We start from the raw sequence: 14869 nt of genomic DNA on the forward strand, positions 1-14869 counted from the left end.
ACAACTTAAGACCCTTTTCTCTGTGTCTCCTTAACAGTGAACACAAGAACATTCTTTTCTTTACTCTGACTGCTAATTGTTAAAAGCTTGAAAAACAACACATTAGTCTTTGAACAGCAATATTCTTTTTTCATTAAAGTATTAGTTGATTTACAATACTGTGTTAGTTTAAGGTATACAGCAAAGTAATTCAGTTATGTTTTTCAGGTTATTTTCCATTGTTAAGTTTTTACAAGATATGAATATAGTTCCCTGTACTATGCAGTATACCCTTGTTGCTTATCGGAACACCAATATTCTGAAAGTAGATAACAGACACTGTTCACTGCTTCACCAATGAGAAACCCAAACCACCATGAAGTTGTACTCTCTGTCTAGAGTTACAAACCTAAGTACCAGATTAACGGTTCTCGGTTTCATGGTCTACCAATTTTAGCCAAAAGATCTAAGAATTCTTTTTTATCATAAAAATTCTGCCTGAAGAAAATTATGTTTTTTTAAATGGCTACTAAGGTTACCCAGCCTATTTTATACATCCTTTCACAATATTTTTAATCACAGGAACAGAGGTGATTGTGAATTACCAAACAAGAGGACAGTAAGGAATATAGTAAAGGAATATAGTAAATAAGAAACAAACAGCCTAGTTGTCAGGGTAGAGAAAGGATGAACTCCTTACAGGAAGAAGCAGAATGATCTAAGGTTGTTAAAATTCTTATCTTACTATGTTGAGCCATATGAAAACGTCAATGTTTGGCAATATTTTACCTATACAAAGCAACAATATTATCTAACTCAATCTAATACTTGTCAATGCTCTAAGAGTAGTAATGTAGTTAAAGCTCTCAATTTCAGAATTTTACATCAGCACACATTGGCTATTACACATTTTATCATAGGTTTACCACAAAGTTTGAGCCTGTCTGTATGTTAAAAAATCTAGCATGAATAAACATCAGACTGACAATTATCTGAAAAATCAAATGTTGTATGCCTGCCAACAGGTTCTGTGGGTTATATTTCAATGCAAAAGTACCTAAAATGGGTAGGTACTATATAGTAACAAATCTTATCCTGCTCTCTTCTACATTGTAAACTCCCAGCTTAAGCCCCAATTTTCTTTTGTAGAACGGGAACTGAACAGGAGAAACACAAGCAAAGCGGGGGGAAATGCTCAGCTGACTTTAATCAGAATAAAGGGAACATTCCAGGCTCCCCGTTTAACAGCATGAATCGGCGCTCTCAGATGAGAGTACAGTTTAGCCTGCAAGTCTTCCTTCCCTACTAAACAAGGCACCCAGGGATAAGCTGTATTTTCTTAAAGTCTTGACTATGTCTCCTTTCAGTTAGTTGCTCAATAATAGGCTACAAAGTTTTGAGTAGTTTGTTGACCTACTGAACCTAGGTCTAGATTAGACTCAAAAGGCGAAAGTTACAGAAGTCAGTTGACTTATCTCTCCTGGGTACGGACTGCCTGTCCAGCCCACTGCCATGTGGTGGGAGATCATGATGTTGGACTGGGGCCGGACCGTGCGTTACCACACTACAGATAGTGGTTTCTCACTCTCCCAAATAATGCACGTATATGCAATAATTTAACATACACTTTTTAAGACAGGTTTGGGGTTCACAACGAAGGACCCTGCTGTGGTCTTTGGCTATGACTGTGGTTGAGGGGCTCCTGGCTGATAAAAATGAAGAGAAAAAAAAAGAGATTAAAAAGAACAGTGGATGGAGGAAAAGTTCTGACAAAAGAAACCATGAGCAATCCTATTACAAGAAAATTGGCTTCACCTCTTGGCAGGTATCGAGACAAAAGACAGATTCAAACAGAAGAGCAGAAGGAAGGATTTATTACTTGCAGCAAGTAAGGAGGACAACAAAGACATTTCCCAGAGCATTGTCTCCCCAAACAGCAAGACTGGGGCTGGAGCAAAGAGAATTCAGCATAGAACTGGGGAAAGGTTGACAGAGTCCAGGCATAAATTGATGGAAGTTGGGAGGGTCAGCAAAGGTCACCATCAGCATTCCTTAGGTTCCAGTGGATCTGGAAACTGTGCCCTCGAGAGGGTTTGCATTCTGCAAAACAACTCAAGAATGTGCTTCAGGCTAATCCCGATCTTTGAAATAGTACAACTGATATATTACGGTTAAGTTATCTCTCTGGCCTAATTAAATCTGTTCGTTTTACCTTCTTTTGCTCCTATAAAATCATTAATTATTGAAACCTATTCTGCAAGAGCGAGCACCATGGCCAGGCTTAGATCACAAAATGACTTAGGCCTAGGATGGCTGGGTTCTCTTCCTCCGGGGAGCCCCACACTATCTGCTTGCAATACCCCAACGCATCATCACATATACTTAGGCTACAGGAGATTCATAGTTAAGTATTCTAGAGAGAAGCAAAAGTTGTCTTAACATAAAAACTACTCATTGATCAACTGACCACATAGGTTCCAAATATTCCTTCCACATTACTAGGTTCTGCTTCTTTGTGGGTCATTTTCTCTCACTGAATGAGGGAATGCAAGAGTCACCAACATCAAATGTTCAAAAGACGAAGGTTTTCAAAAAGTCAATAACGAAAATAATGTTGGAGAATTGTTCCCATCACACTCAATGTCACTGGCAAATGAGGATCTTGCAGTCAGCTAGTAAAAATAAAATAAAATTCCCAACACTGTAAAGCAACTATACCCCAATAAAGATTAACTAATTAAATGCACTGAAAAAAACAATAAAATAACACAAGTATCAAAAATGACTTACACTTCAGAAAGAGAAATATAAACATCGTATACTGACACACATATATGGAATCTGAAGAGATGGCACTGATGAATTTATTTTCAGGGCAGCAGTAGAAAAACAGACATAGAGAACAGGCCTATGGACGGTGGGAGGAGAGGAGGGAGAAGGGGAGACGTATGGAGAGAATAACATAGAAATTCACAATACCATATGTAAAATAGACAGCCAATGGGAATCTGCTGAGACGTATGGAGAGAATAACATAGAAATTCACAATACCATATGTAAAATAGACAGCCAATGGGAATCTGCTGCATGACTCGGGAACTCAAACAGGGGCTCTGTGACGGGCGGAAGGGTGGGATGGGGAGGCAGACGGGAGGGAGGTCAGGAGGGAAGGGACATGGGTGTACCTATGGCTGATTCTTGTTGACGTATGCCAGGAAACCAAAAAATTCTATAAAGCAATTATCCTTCAATTAACAAATTTTTTTTTTAAATGACTTACACTTAAAATACTAAAATACACTGCCTCAGATGGCTCTTTGCTCCCTTCCCCACTTGTAACCCCGTGCCCTACTCATCCTTCCCTTCTTTCCGGATGTAGGGCTAGAGATAATATTTCCCAGTCTTGGCAGTGAGCTGTGGCCATCTAACTTAAAGCCAAAGGGCTGTGTGCAGACATAATATGTGGACCAGCTTCAACTTAAAGACAGGTCACTCTCCCCAGATTTAGAGCACTGTCCACTTTCTCAACAGCTGGAAGGTACCCATGGCAGACACAACTTTATGCATTCAACACATGACCGTAGGGAGTAAGGGGAAGACAAAGGAACCAAGTCCTTGAATAACTTCATGGATCAGCCTAGGCTTGCTACCCTACTTTGTAAGGGATTAACACACTTCTGTCAGATTTTGGAAATATGCCATAGATGGTTTCTTTGTTATAGTGACTTAACCTTAATCTACCTTGGGATACACCCTTGCAAAACCTGATAAAGCTTGCTAATGCTTTCCCCAAAAAGGGCCCTCTTTAGATCTGTGCTGACAAATGCAAATGTAAAGGGAAGGAAGTCAATCTTTATCATGTATTTTCATCAGAAAAATAATTTCAAGAAAACTAATAGTTGATTCCCTCTTTGTTCAAAAAGTTAAAAGTTATAATCTAAATGGTACCATATATGAGATAAAATAAAACACATATTCACTTTATTTTTCATGATAAAGTCTGAATCATAGTGGGTTTTTTGTTTGTTTACTACTTACTATGAAATGTAAGTGGATTCACTTTAAGTGACAATACTCTGGCACTAGTTCTCCTCGCATGAGGGAATTTCTGATACACAAAAAATATTTCTCTTTCTGCTTCTTGCAAATTCAGAAGGAAACAATAACAAGTGAAAACAAGGCATGAATAACAAATTTCTCAAGTAGGTCAACTGATTTTCAGCAACTTTCACTAGGAGAAAACATGAAAGTAATTTGGAAATTATATATAAAATAATATATACCAAAATATGTTCCTTGAATACATTAATCTAGATTGTTTTTAATTTGAAACATTATCAAAATAGGAATAAAGAATTCAAGTCATTATTGCATTCGGTTGTTTTTACAGGAAAGTAAGCTTCTTTAACAAAAAATTACAAGAACAAAAACAGTGAGACTGAGGAGAAGTCAAAAGCCTTTTTAAAAGTCTTAAGAGATATCTCTTAAATATGTGAGACAACTCTAACAACTTGACCACTAACTGTATATTGGTGATATTTAAGTTTGTGGTAAGATTTATTTGATAACAAAATAGTGCTAGGTCGTTTTGGAATTTTTTGGTATGATGATGCTACTGTGATTCTATTTTTAAGAGTTATCTTTTAGAGATACATACTGAAATTTTGCAGACAAAATACTGTCTGTGATTGCTTCATAATCTGGTAAAGGGGATATGGGGGTGTAGACAAAATAAAACTGTTCATGAGTTGATAACTGTGGAAGCTGAGTGAGGCACACAGGAGTTCATTACACTTGATTTTTGTCTGTGTTTGAAATGTGTCATAATAAAAACTTCTGAAATATATTTAAAGGAACAGCATGGTTTTCCATGTCCCTGTCATCCAACCCTTTGGAAGTGATAAGAAAGAGTACATAAAAAGATAAAAAAAGGAAGAGAAGGGGGTGGGGGGAAAGACAGTCAAACAAAAGTAGAAAAAGGTGGGCGGGCTCTCCTTTGAGGATATTATTACTACGCTATCCAGCTCATCATAGAAGCTCTTCCAGTGATCCCAATGATTCCTTGGGTCAGCAAAGACTCATGATAATACAATGTGATACCATTTCTTCACTGACAAACAGAAGTATGTGGTTTCCAGGGCCAAAAATAAAACCACAGTCTATGTAACGTTTGTCCTGTTATAACTCCTCTTCTGTTTTCTTTCCTTTCCCCTGTTCAAATTTCATGAAAGCAGAAGTTAGCTTTTCAAGCCTAAAGCCATTAACAAAGCACCAAAGCACACAGGACAGTCAGATAAAGTGAGTATATCCGAATTGTAGTCTTTTTTAAAAGAATCATTAGAAAGTTCACCAAAGGTGAGCATCACAACTGAAACTACAAAGCATGCTAAGACAAGGAGGCGAATCTGACCAGAGAAGTATTTACCCTTAATTTCAAGGCGTGTGGAGCTCAGTTGAAGATGAATTTCCCAAACTGAAACGCCAGCTGCTATATACCTGACCTCTAAAAGGATAAAATTAAACACCCAAGAATGCCAATTCCATAGAAAACATTCCTTTTTCTTCTTATTTTTTTATTGAAGGAGAAACATTCTTATACTTCACTTGCAACAATTAAAAACTGTAAACTACATTCGAAAAGTATCATGAATATCAGCCATGGTCTAATTACTGCAGAAAATGTCCACTGACTTTCGTTTATGGGATTATAATTAGCACACAATATTATATTAGTTTCAGGTATACACCAGTGATTCAATATTTTTATACATTATGACATGATCACTATAAAAGTCTAGTTATTATCTGTCAGCATACAAACTTATTACAGTATTAGTGACTATATTCCTTGTGCTATATGCTACTTTCCCTTTTAGTCAGAAGATTGAACCTCCTCACCCCCTTCACCCATCCTTCCACCCGCCTCCCCTCTGGCAACCACCAGTTTGTTTTCTGTATCTGAGTCTGTTTCCATTTTGTTTTTCTTTGTTCATTTGTTTTGTTTTTTTAGATTCCAAATAAAAATAATATAGTATGTGCTTTTCTCTGTCTGATTTATTTCACTTAGACCTGGAAGGTAACCAGGTCCATCCATGTTGCTGCAAATGGCAAGATTTCATTCTTTTTTATAGCCAAGTAGCATTCCATTGTGTGTATATATACCACATCTTCTTTACCCATTCATCTATCAATGAACACTTAGGGTGCTCACATAACTTAGCTATTATAAATAATGCTTCAATGAAGACTTACAGGTATATGTCTTTTTGACTTAGTGTTTTTGTTTTCCTCAGATAAAGACCCAGAAGTGGAACTGTTGGATCATTTGGTAGCTCTATTTTTAACTCTTTGAGGAAACTCCATACAGTTTTCTATAGTAGCTGCACCGATTTACATTCCCACCAACACAGCACAGGGGTTCCCTTTCCTCGACATTTGCTGTTTCCTCTTTTGGATAAGCGCCAATCTCACAGGGCGAGGTGATGCCTCGCAATGATTTTGATCTGCATGTCCCTGGTGGTCAGTGACCATGGAGCAGCTTTCCCTACGCCTTGTTTGTGTATCTTCTTTGGGGAAACGTCTATTCAGGTCCTCTGCCCATATTTTAATTGGGGCTTTTGTTTGTTTTTTGATGCTGAGTTGTAGGAGTTCTTTGGATATCAACCCCTGATCAAATATACAATTTACAAATATCTTCTCCCATTCAGTGGGTTGTCTTTTTGTTTTGTTGGCTTCATCAAAGACTTAGTTTGATGTAGTCCCATTTGTTTACTTTTGCTTTTGTGGCCCTAGCAGCATATTAAAAAAAAATTACTAATATTGACATAAAAAAGATTACTGCCTATGTGTTCTATAAGTTTTGTGATTTCAGGTCTTATATTCAAGTCTTTAATTCACTTTATTTTTTAGTATGGTGTAAGAAAAACAATATACATAAATCTGCTGCATTTCTATATACTAATAACAAACTATCCAAAAAAGAAATAAAGCAAACAATGCCCTTTACAATTGGAATAAATTTAACTGATGAGATGAAAGACCTATACTCTGAAAACTCCTAAGACACTGAGGAAAGAAACTGAAAACAAGACAAATAAATGGAAAGATATACCATGCTCATAGACTGGAAGAATCAATATTATTTAGATGTGCTACCCAAAGCAACCTATAGATTCAATGTAATCCATATCAAAATACCAATGTCACTTTTCATAGAACTAAAACAAATAATCCTGAATTTGTTTGGAATCACATGCATGCTTAGTCGCTTCAGTACAAGTCTTTGCGACCCTGTGCTCCTCTGTCCGCCAGGCTCCTCTGTCCACGGGATTCTCTAAGCAAGCATACTGGAGTAAGTTGCCATTTTTTCCTTCAAAGGATCTTCCCGACTGAGAGATCAAACATGAGTCTCTTACATCTCCTGCACTGGCAGGCAGGTTCTTTACCACTAGCACCAACTGGAAAGTTGCAACCACAAATGACCCCAAATGAACAAAACAATTTTAAGAGAGAAGAACAAAGCTGGGGTATAACACTCCCTGATTTCAAACTGTACTACAAACTTCCAGTGCTATAATCAAAACTGTATGGCACTGACACAAAAAGACACATCAATCAGCAGAGCAGAATAGAGAGCGCCTAATAACCCTACACTCACAGAGTCAACTAAGCCACAGCAAAAGAGGCAAGCATATACAATGGAAGAAAAGACAATCTCTTCAGCAAGTGGTGTTGGGGGGATTCCCTGGTGGCTCAGTGGTAGAGAATCTACCTGCCAATGCAGGAGACAAGAGTTCAATCTCTGATCTGAGAAGATCCCTCATGCCATGTGGAACAACTAAGCCCGGGCACCACAGCTATTGAGCCTGTGCCCTAGGGCCCAGGAGCTGTTAACTACTGGGCCCACGTGCCGCAACTACTGAATCGGGCACCCTAAAGCCTGGGTTCAGCAATGGCAGCCGTCACAATTAGAAGCCCACACACCGTAACAAGAGAGTCGTCTCCGCTCCCCACAACTCGAGAAAAGCCCATGTAGTAACGAAGACCCAGCACAGCCAAAAATAAATACATGAAATTACTTTTCCAGAAAGAAAAGAATAAAAATAAACAAATAAACGGTGTTGGGAAAACTTGATAGCTACACACAAAAGAATGGAACCAGGCCTTTCTCATCCACACTCTCCCTAATGAAGTAAACTGGTAACTTACTTCCCTGCTCTTGGCTCTACTCATCACTGCCATTGTCTGAACCACTTACGACACGTAATATCGCTGTTTTTAAAAACAGATGCAAATTCACTGACACTCCTCCCATGGAATTTGAGTGGGATTTTGATTCCTTCAACTAATAGAGTACAGCAGAGGAATACTGGGTAATCTGTGAGGCTAGGCCAGAAAAGGCCAAGTAGCTTCTGTCTTGTTTTTTCAGACTTATTCTTGGGACAGTCTTACGTGGAACCTAGCTACCATAATGAGATAAGCTCCTGCCAAATAGAGAAGTCACATACAGGTGTTCCAGTGCAGAATTCCTGCTGAGCCCAGCCTTCAAATCATCCCAGCCCAGGAGCCTGAGACATATGACTGAGAAAACCCTCAGATGATTCCAGCTCTGAGCTGTCCAAGTTGTTCCAAGCTATCAAGTTTTCCAAGATAAGAGCATCAGATACTGTGGAGTAGACATTCCCACTGTGCCCTAGTCCAATACTTAGCCTACAGAATCCACGAGTGTAATAAAGTGGTTGTGATTGTGTGCTGGTAAGTTTAAGGTGGTTAGTTACATAGCAATACATAATTAGGACATATAATTAATATACTTTATCATCCCTGTTCATCTCATTCTCATTTCATTCATCTCTAATCCCTGTCAACCCTCTTCCTCCCCTTAAATGTTTCCTCTTCTTAACTCATCCATCTTTTCTCCACGTTCGGTTGATCTGTTCACAGTAATCTGTCCACAATAATAATTTCAGACATTCATATATGATCATTCATTCTGGCATTTATTACAAAGCCATGATGTATGAGAACTATGCAGGAGGCACTGAGGTTACAAACGTTAGCAAGACAAGATCTCTGCTCTAGGCAGGCACAGGGAAAAGCGATTTAAAAACAAAGAGCTAGAATGCAATTTCTTGAGGGCCATACAAGTGACATGGACAAAGTTGTTTTGGAACACCAATAAACTCTAAAAATCACTAACATGTGATCACTAAAGAGGAACAACTACCCCTGTTCAAAATATGGTGGACCACTTCAATGAGGATATTACAGAATTACAATTAAATTAACTGTAACTTAATGAAATTACAGAATTAAAAATATGTTTCCATGGGGGAGAAAGATTTATTCAATACACATACTACAAATTTTTGGAAAGAAACAAGGCCATTCTGGGTGTTAAAGAATTGAGAAATGGTTTCATGGAACTTCTAGAATTTTGACAGATAGCTAGATGTACACCAACACATGAATAAAAGTACTAATAGATGTTAATATTCTGGTCTGTATAATCACTTCCACATATAACAGATATGAAAATGTTCTTATCGAGTTGCTTGATTTTAATCTGAATCATAAACAGGAAAGAAAAGTTTAAAATGGCATGTGTTCACTCTCATTTTCAGAAGTTATGTACTGGCTCTCCATCATGAGATTTACTTTGCATGTTTTGTTAGTGAAGGAAAGAAGTTAAAGAGAAAAGCAGCAGTCTTGGTTACAGAAGAATGACTTTTAACTACATATATCCTTCACTTTACAGACCAAATGCATTCCAAGTATATGGCTGAAATTAAAATAAAATTTAACTAGAGTAACATGTCTGTTTGAATTCAATTACAGAATTAAAAACACATTTCCATGGGGAGAAAGATTTATTTAATGCACATACTACAAATCTTTGGAAAGAAAAAGGCCATTCTGGGTGTTAAAGAATTGAGAAATGGTTTCATGGAACTTCCAGAATTTGTCAACAGCTTGAATTGAAATTTAGTAGTTACAGAACTTTCTCTTCATCATCATCCTACTATTTTCAACTACTTTCTCCAAAACAAAAGTTTCCCCCACATAAGCATTCCCTAACCATACAAAGGAGAAGGCAATGGCACCCACTCCAGTACTCTTGCTTGGAAAATCCCATGGACAGAGGAGCCTGCTAGGCTGCAGTCCATGGGGTCGCTAAGAGCCAGACACAACTGAGCGACTTCACTTTCACTTTTCACTTTCATGCACTGGAGAAGGAAATGGCAACCTACTCCAGTGTTCTTGCCTGGAGAATCCCAGGGATGGGGGAGCCTGGTGGGCTGCCATCTATGGGGTCACACAGAGTTGGACACGACTGAAGCGACTTAGCAGTAGCACCCATACAAAGATTCTGAAGCTAGATACTTCTCCTTTTGGGGTGATATCCAAGCATTAAATCTTAACGTCATGTTTTGCCAACAGATGGTTGCATATTTCAGTGCAACTGAAAATTTCATTTGAAAAATTATATTCTATTAAATAAACTGATGCCCAATTTTTTTTCCAGTGCTGTGTGAAATTGTAAAAATCAACTTGACATAAATAAGAAATACTGGGACTTCCCTAGTGGTCCAGTGGTTAAGAATCTGTCTTCCAATGCAGGGGATGTGGGTTCTATCCCTGGTCAGGGAACTAAGATCCCATACACTACAGGAAAACAAAGCCCTCGTTCCACAGCCCTTGAGCCCCTGCGTCTTTGAGCCCGCACACCACAACATGAGAAGTGCACACACCATATCAAGAAGCCCTTGCTCTGTGACTAGAGAGAGCCCAGGTACTGCAATGAAGAACCCGTGTACCACAATGAAGACTCACCACAGCCAAAATTTTAAAAAAGCAATTCTGATATTTAGATAGCCACAACAGAATAAATTAGTTGATATCTATGCATGTATGTATACATATGTTGGAGAAGGAAATGGCAGCCCACTCCAGTATTCTTACCTGGGAAATCCCGTGGACAGAGGAACCTAGTAGGCTGCAGTCCATGGGGTCGTAAAGAGTCAGACACGATTGAGCCCATGTGCGCATACACACGCTATACAGATATATAAATCTCCATTCCATTCCACAGCAATTTCTCAGACACATATTACCAAGTATTTCCCCCACCCTCAATAATACTCTGTCTTAACAAAAAATCAAGCAAAACAAAGTATAATATTTGGCAGGATCCAGCAACCCGTACACTGCCTGAAATACAACAGTACTTGATAGCTTAACAATTTCACTCTATTTAAGCCTTAGTGGTATTTACCTCAGAAGCCAAACCACGAAAGTAACAGAAGTCTCTACTTCAGATCCTTCACCATTTTTAGTTTCTCTTGTTGTCACTGGACAGACTTGCAGGAAAAATCTTTTTCAAAAGTACATCTATCTGTGTTGCAAATCATCAGGGTCTTTGTCTCTTAATCATAAATCAACAAAAAACTAACAGGATCTTTCTGTCCTCTGAGATGTTCCTGAGGATTAAGTCTGACCTATGCAAGAGGTTCTTTTTCCTGACGGGGTTGGCAGCTCAGAGCTTACTCAACCGAGTCTCACCCATCTCTGACGTTGGGAAATGACGGTGTTTCCTCCCAGCTCTCCTGCTGTCTCTTGGATGTGGTGGATCTTTGTCCGTCACTATTCTGAATCCCTTGTTAGAACATAAAAGTGAGCCTCACGTTGTAGAAGAATCTTCTCTGCCCTCAGCTGACAATACAACTGAAAGCAAAACTCACAAACTCTAACGTCCTATGACGTTATCTCTAAGATTAATGCCTTGAAGCTGAGGAGCTCTAATGTCATCAGTCCTAAAATTCTATGTAGCTCAACATTTTGGAAACCCACTTGTTCCCTATATTACCACCGTATTAAACACAGGAAATTCAATCATCTAGAAGGCAAGCCTATATCTTTTAATATATTTAATATGTCCCCTGACGGAGCTGTAGAAGATATAAACAATGGTTCTTTATACATTATCCTAAAGATTTCTTTCCCTATGTCACCCTCCGTCACTTTATTTTGCCAATTACCTACATTAGAACTCCTGGTTTAAGCAGAATGATTTAGTAGAAGGAACATAACCTTTTTTCTATTGGAATATGGTTGATTTACAAGACTGTCTTAGGTACAGGTGAACAGGAAAGTGACTCAGTTATACATATACATATACGTAATCTTTTTTCATATTCTTTTCCAATACAGGTTATTACAAGATATTGCATATAGCTCCCTGTACTATATGGCATGGCCTCATTTTTATCTATTTTATATACAGTATTGATAGTTTGCATCTGCTAATCTCAAACTCCTAACTTATACCCCTCCCACCTTCTTTCCCCTTTGGTAATCATAAGTTTGTCTTCTACATCTGTGAGCCTGTTTCTGTTTTGTAAATAAGATCATTTGTGTCATATTTTAGATTCCACATATAAGTGATATCATATGATATTTTTCTTTGTCTGACTTACTTCACTTAGTCCGATAATCTCTAGGTCCATCCATGTTGCTGCAAATGGCATTATTTCATTCTTTTTACGGCTGAGTAATATTCCATTGTATATACATCCCACCTCTTCTTTATCCATTCATGTGTCAATGGGCATATATGTTACTTTCACGACTTGGCTATTGTAACTAGTGCTGCTATGAACATTGGGATGCACATATACTTTGTACTAGAGTTTTCTCCAGATACATGCCCAGTGGTGGGATTGCTGAATCATATGATGACTCTATTTTTAGTTTTTTAAGAAACCTCCATACTACTTTCCATGGGGGCTGTACCAATTTACCTTCCCACCAACAGTGTAGGAGGTTTCCCTTTTCTTCACATTCTCCCTAGCATTTAATGTTTGTGGACTTTTTAATGATGGACATTCTGACTACTGTGAGATAGCAGTTTTGATTTGCATTTCCCAGATAATTAGTGATATTAAGCCTCTTCTCACGTGCCTTGGACCACCTGTATGTCTTCTCTGGAGAAATGTCTGTTTAGGTCTTCCGCCCATTTTTAGATTGGGTTGTTTGGTTTTTTGCTATTGAATTGCCTTGGCTGTTCATATATTTTGGAAATTAAGCCCTTATCAGTCACATTGTTCGTAAATATTTTCTCCCAGTCCATAGGCTGTCTTTTCATTTTGCTTATGGTTTCTTTCGCTGCACAAAAGCTTATACGTTTGATTAGGTCCCATTTATTTATTTTTGCTTCTATTTCTATTGTCTTGGGAGACCGACCTAAGAAGACATTGCTACACTTGACTTCAGAGAATGTTTTGCCTACAGGAACCAGAACTTTTGAGTCTGACTGACCTGGCTCTAAGTCTTAGCTTTGCCATTTATTAGCTGTATAACTTCATACAAGTGACTTAACTCTTTTGACACTATTCCCTTACCTTCATAATGAGGATAATGGTACCAACCTTAATGGAGTAACATGAGGTATAAATCAGAAAAAATGCACATAAATTTTCTTATACATAGCAAATAGTTCATTTCGCCATACCTTTGTTTTGAACTGATTACATGTCTTCATATTCAACAACTGTTAATTGAGTATCTGCTAAGTGCCAGATATGCTATCAGGTTCTGGGAATAAAGCAGAAGACATAGCCAATAAGGTATCCACAAGCCAGGAGAAAGGACATACATAACGGAAAGTAAAAATGTCATTAACCATGTGGTAAGTGCTACGTCACAGATGGATACAAGCTTCAGCTCTGCCCAAAGATAGGAGGTAGAAAGATAATCAGAGAAGATGATGTCTGAGCTGGGGTAAGGGCTGAGTTAGTTGTCACCCATGGAAGATGGTCGAACAAGGGCTCCACTAAATGCAAGGTAAGTTTAAGTTTAAAGGCAAGCTTAAAGAAAAACAGTAAACACAACTTCCATTAGTTTAAACATATTCTATTTCAATAATTTCTTTCTCTCCTCCATTTCTACCCAAATACACACACATACTCCCAAAGGAGAGAATGGTATTTCCACTATCAAAAAGAAATCAAAATCCAAACTGATTCTTTTCCAGCCTTGTATTCATTTGTTCATTCATTTTTCAACCAAATAATTTGTTTAAAATCCACTCTACATCTAGTACTGTGAGAGGGTTACAGCAGCACAATGGAAAACACAGGCCCCACCTTCCTCGAGCTCATAGAAACTCCAGCAGAGTTCTGTCTAAAGCTCTAAAGAGCCCTCTCCTGAACATCCTTTTCAAGTGCCACACAGAGGACTGTGATGTTTACAGCTTATTCATATTCAAGTTATCTGTTTACAGAAAATGAGAGCTGGGCACTCCAATAATTAGAATCACTGGGTCCAAACCTCTCTACCGGTAATTCAGAGTACACAAAAGCTGAGTTGACAAATACCACTTCCCTCTCTTTGTTCATTAATACTATTATTATTATCTTAGTTTTTAAAACTAACAACTCACTGTAGCTATTTTTAAGAACTCCAGATTAAAATTATGTTTTTAAAAATGTCATTCAAATGTAAAGTTTCATACACACAAACTCACAGTCCCTCAGCTTTTAAAATTGCACCCCCACTCAGAATTTAACTTCATTAAATGAGCTAATACACAGAAAGCAATCAGAGGAGCACATGTACTCAAGTGTCATGTGTTTGCTCTTAGTCTTTCCATTTTAGTTTCTCTAGTGTTACTATTATCACTAAGAAATTAAAATGCACAGAAGTCCCATAGTAAGTGCAAGTGCCATTTGATAAATAAATAAAGAAAAGAGAATGTAACCCATATAATACTAATACCTTTAAGAATAGAATTCTTGTGTCCTTACTCTCAGACTTTTATAGTAGAAGTCTGACTACATTACATAGCTGATGAACTACACTAAAAATTTTATTTTTATTGATTTACAATTTA

General features: G+C 37.9%; 1 protein-coding gene across 6 annotated transcripts in view; it reads right to left on the reverse strand.

Moving 5' to 3' along the window:
* Nucleotides 1-14869, reverse strand: part of TEC (tec protein tyrosine kinase) — a 151145-nt gene that overhangs the window by 104761 nt on the left and 31515 nt on the right. For 3 of the 6 annotated variants that reach the window (XM_043448240.1, XM_043448244.1, XM_043448239.1), the window contains exon 2: nt 13490-13572. The exons of the other annotated variants lie outside the window; for them this stretch is intronic. In XM_043448240.1, coding sequence (XP_043304175.1) covers nt 13490-13519 — 30 coding nt within the window. In that variant the 5' untranslated portion in view covers nt 13520-13572. The remainder of the gene's footprint in view (nt 1-13489; nt 13573-14869) is intronic. 6 annotated transcript variants of the gene reach the window in all.

Source organism: Cervus canadensis, chromosome 26, assembly GCF_019320065.1.
Source record: "Cervus canadensis isolate Bull #8, Minnesota chromosome 26, ASM1932006v1, whole genome shotgun sequence".
Classification (NCBI taxonomy): domain Eukaryota; kingdom Metazoa; phylum Chordata; class Mammalia; order Artiodactyla; family Cervidae; genus Cervus; species Cervus canadensis.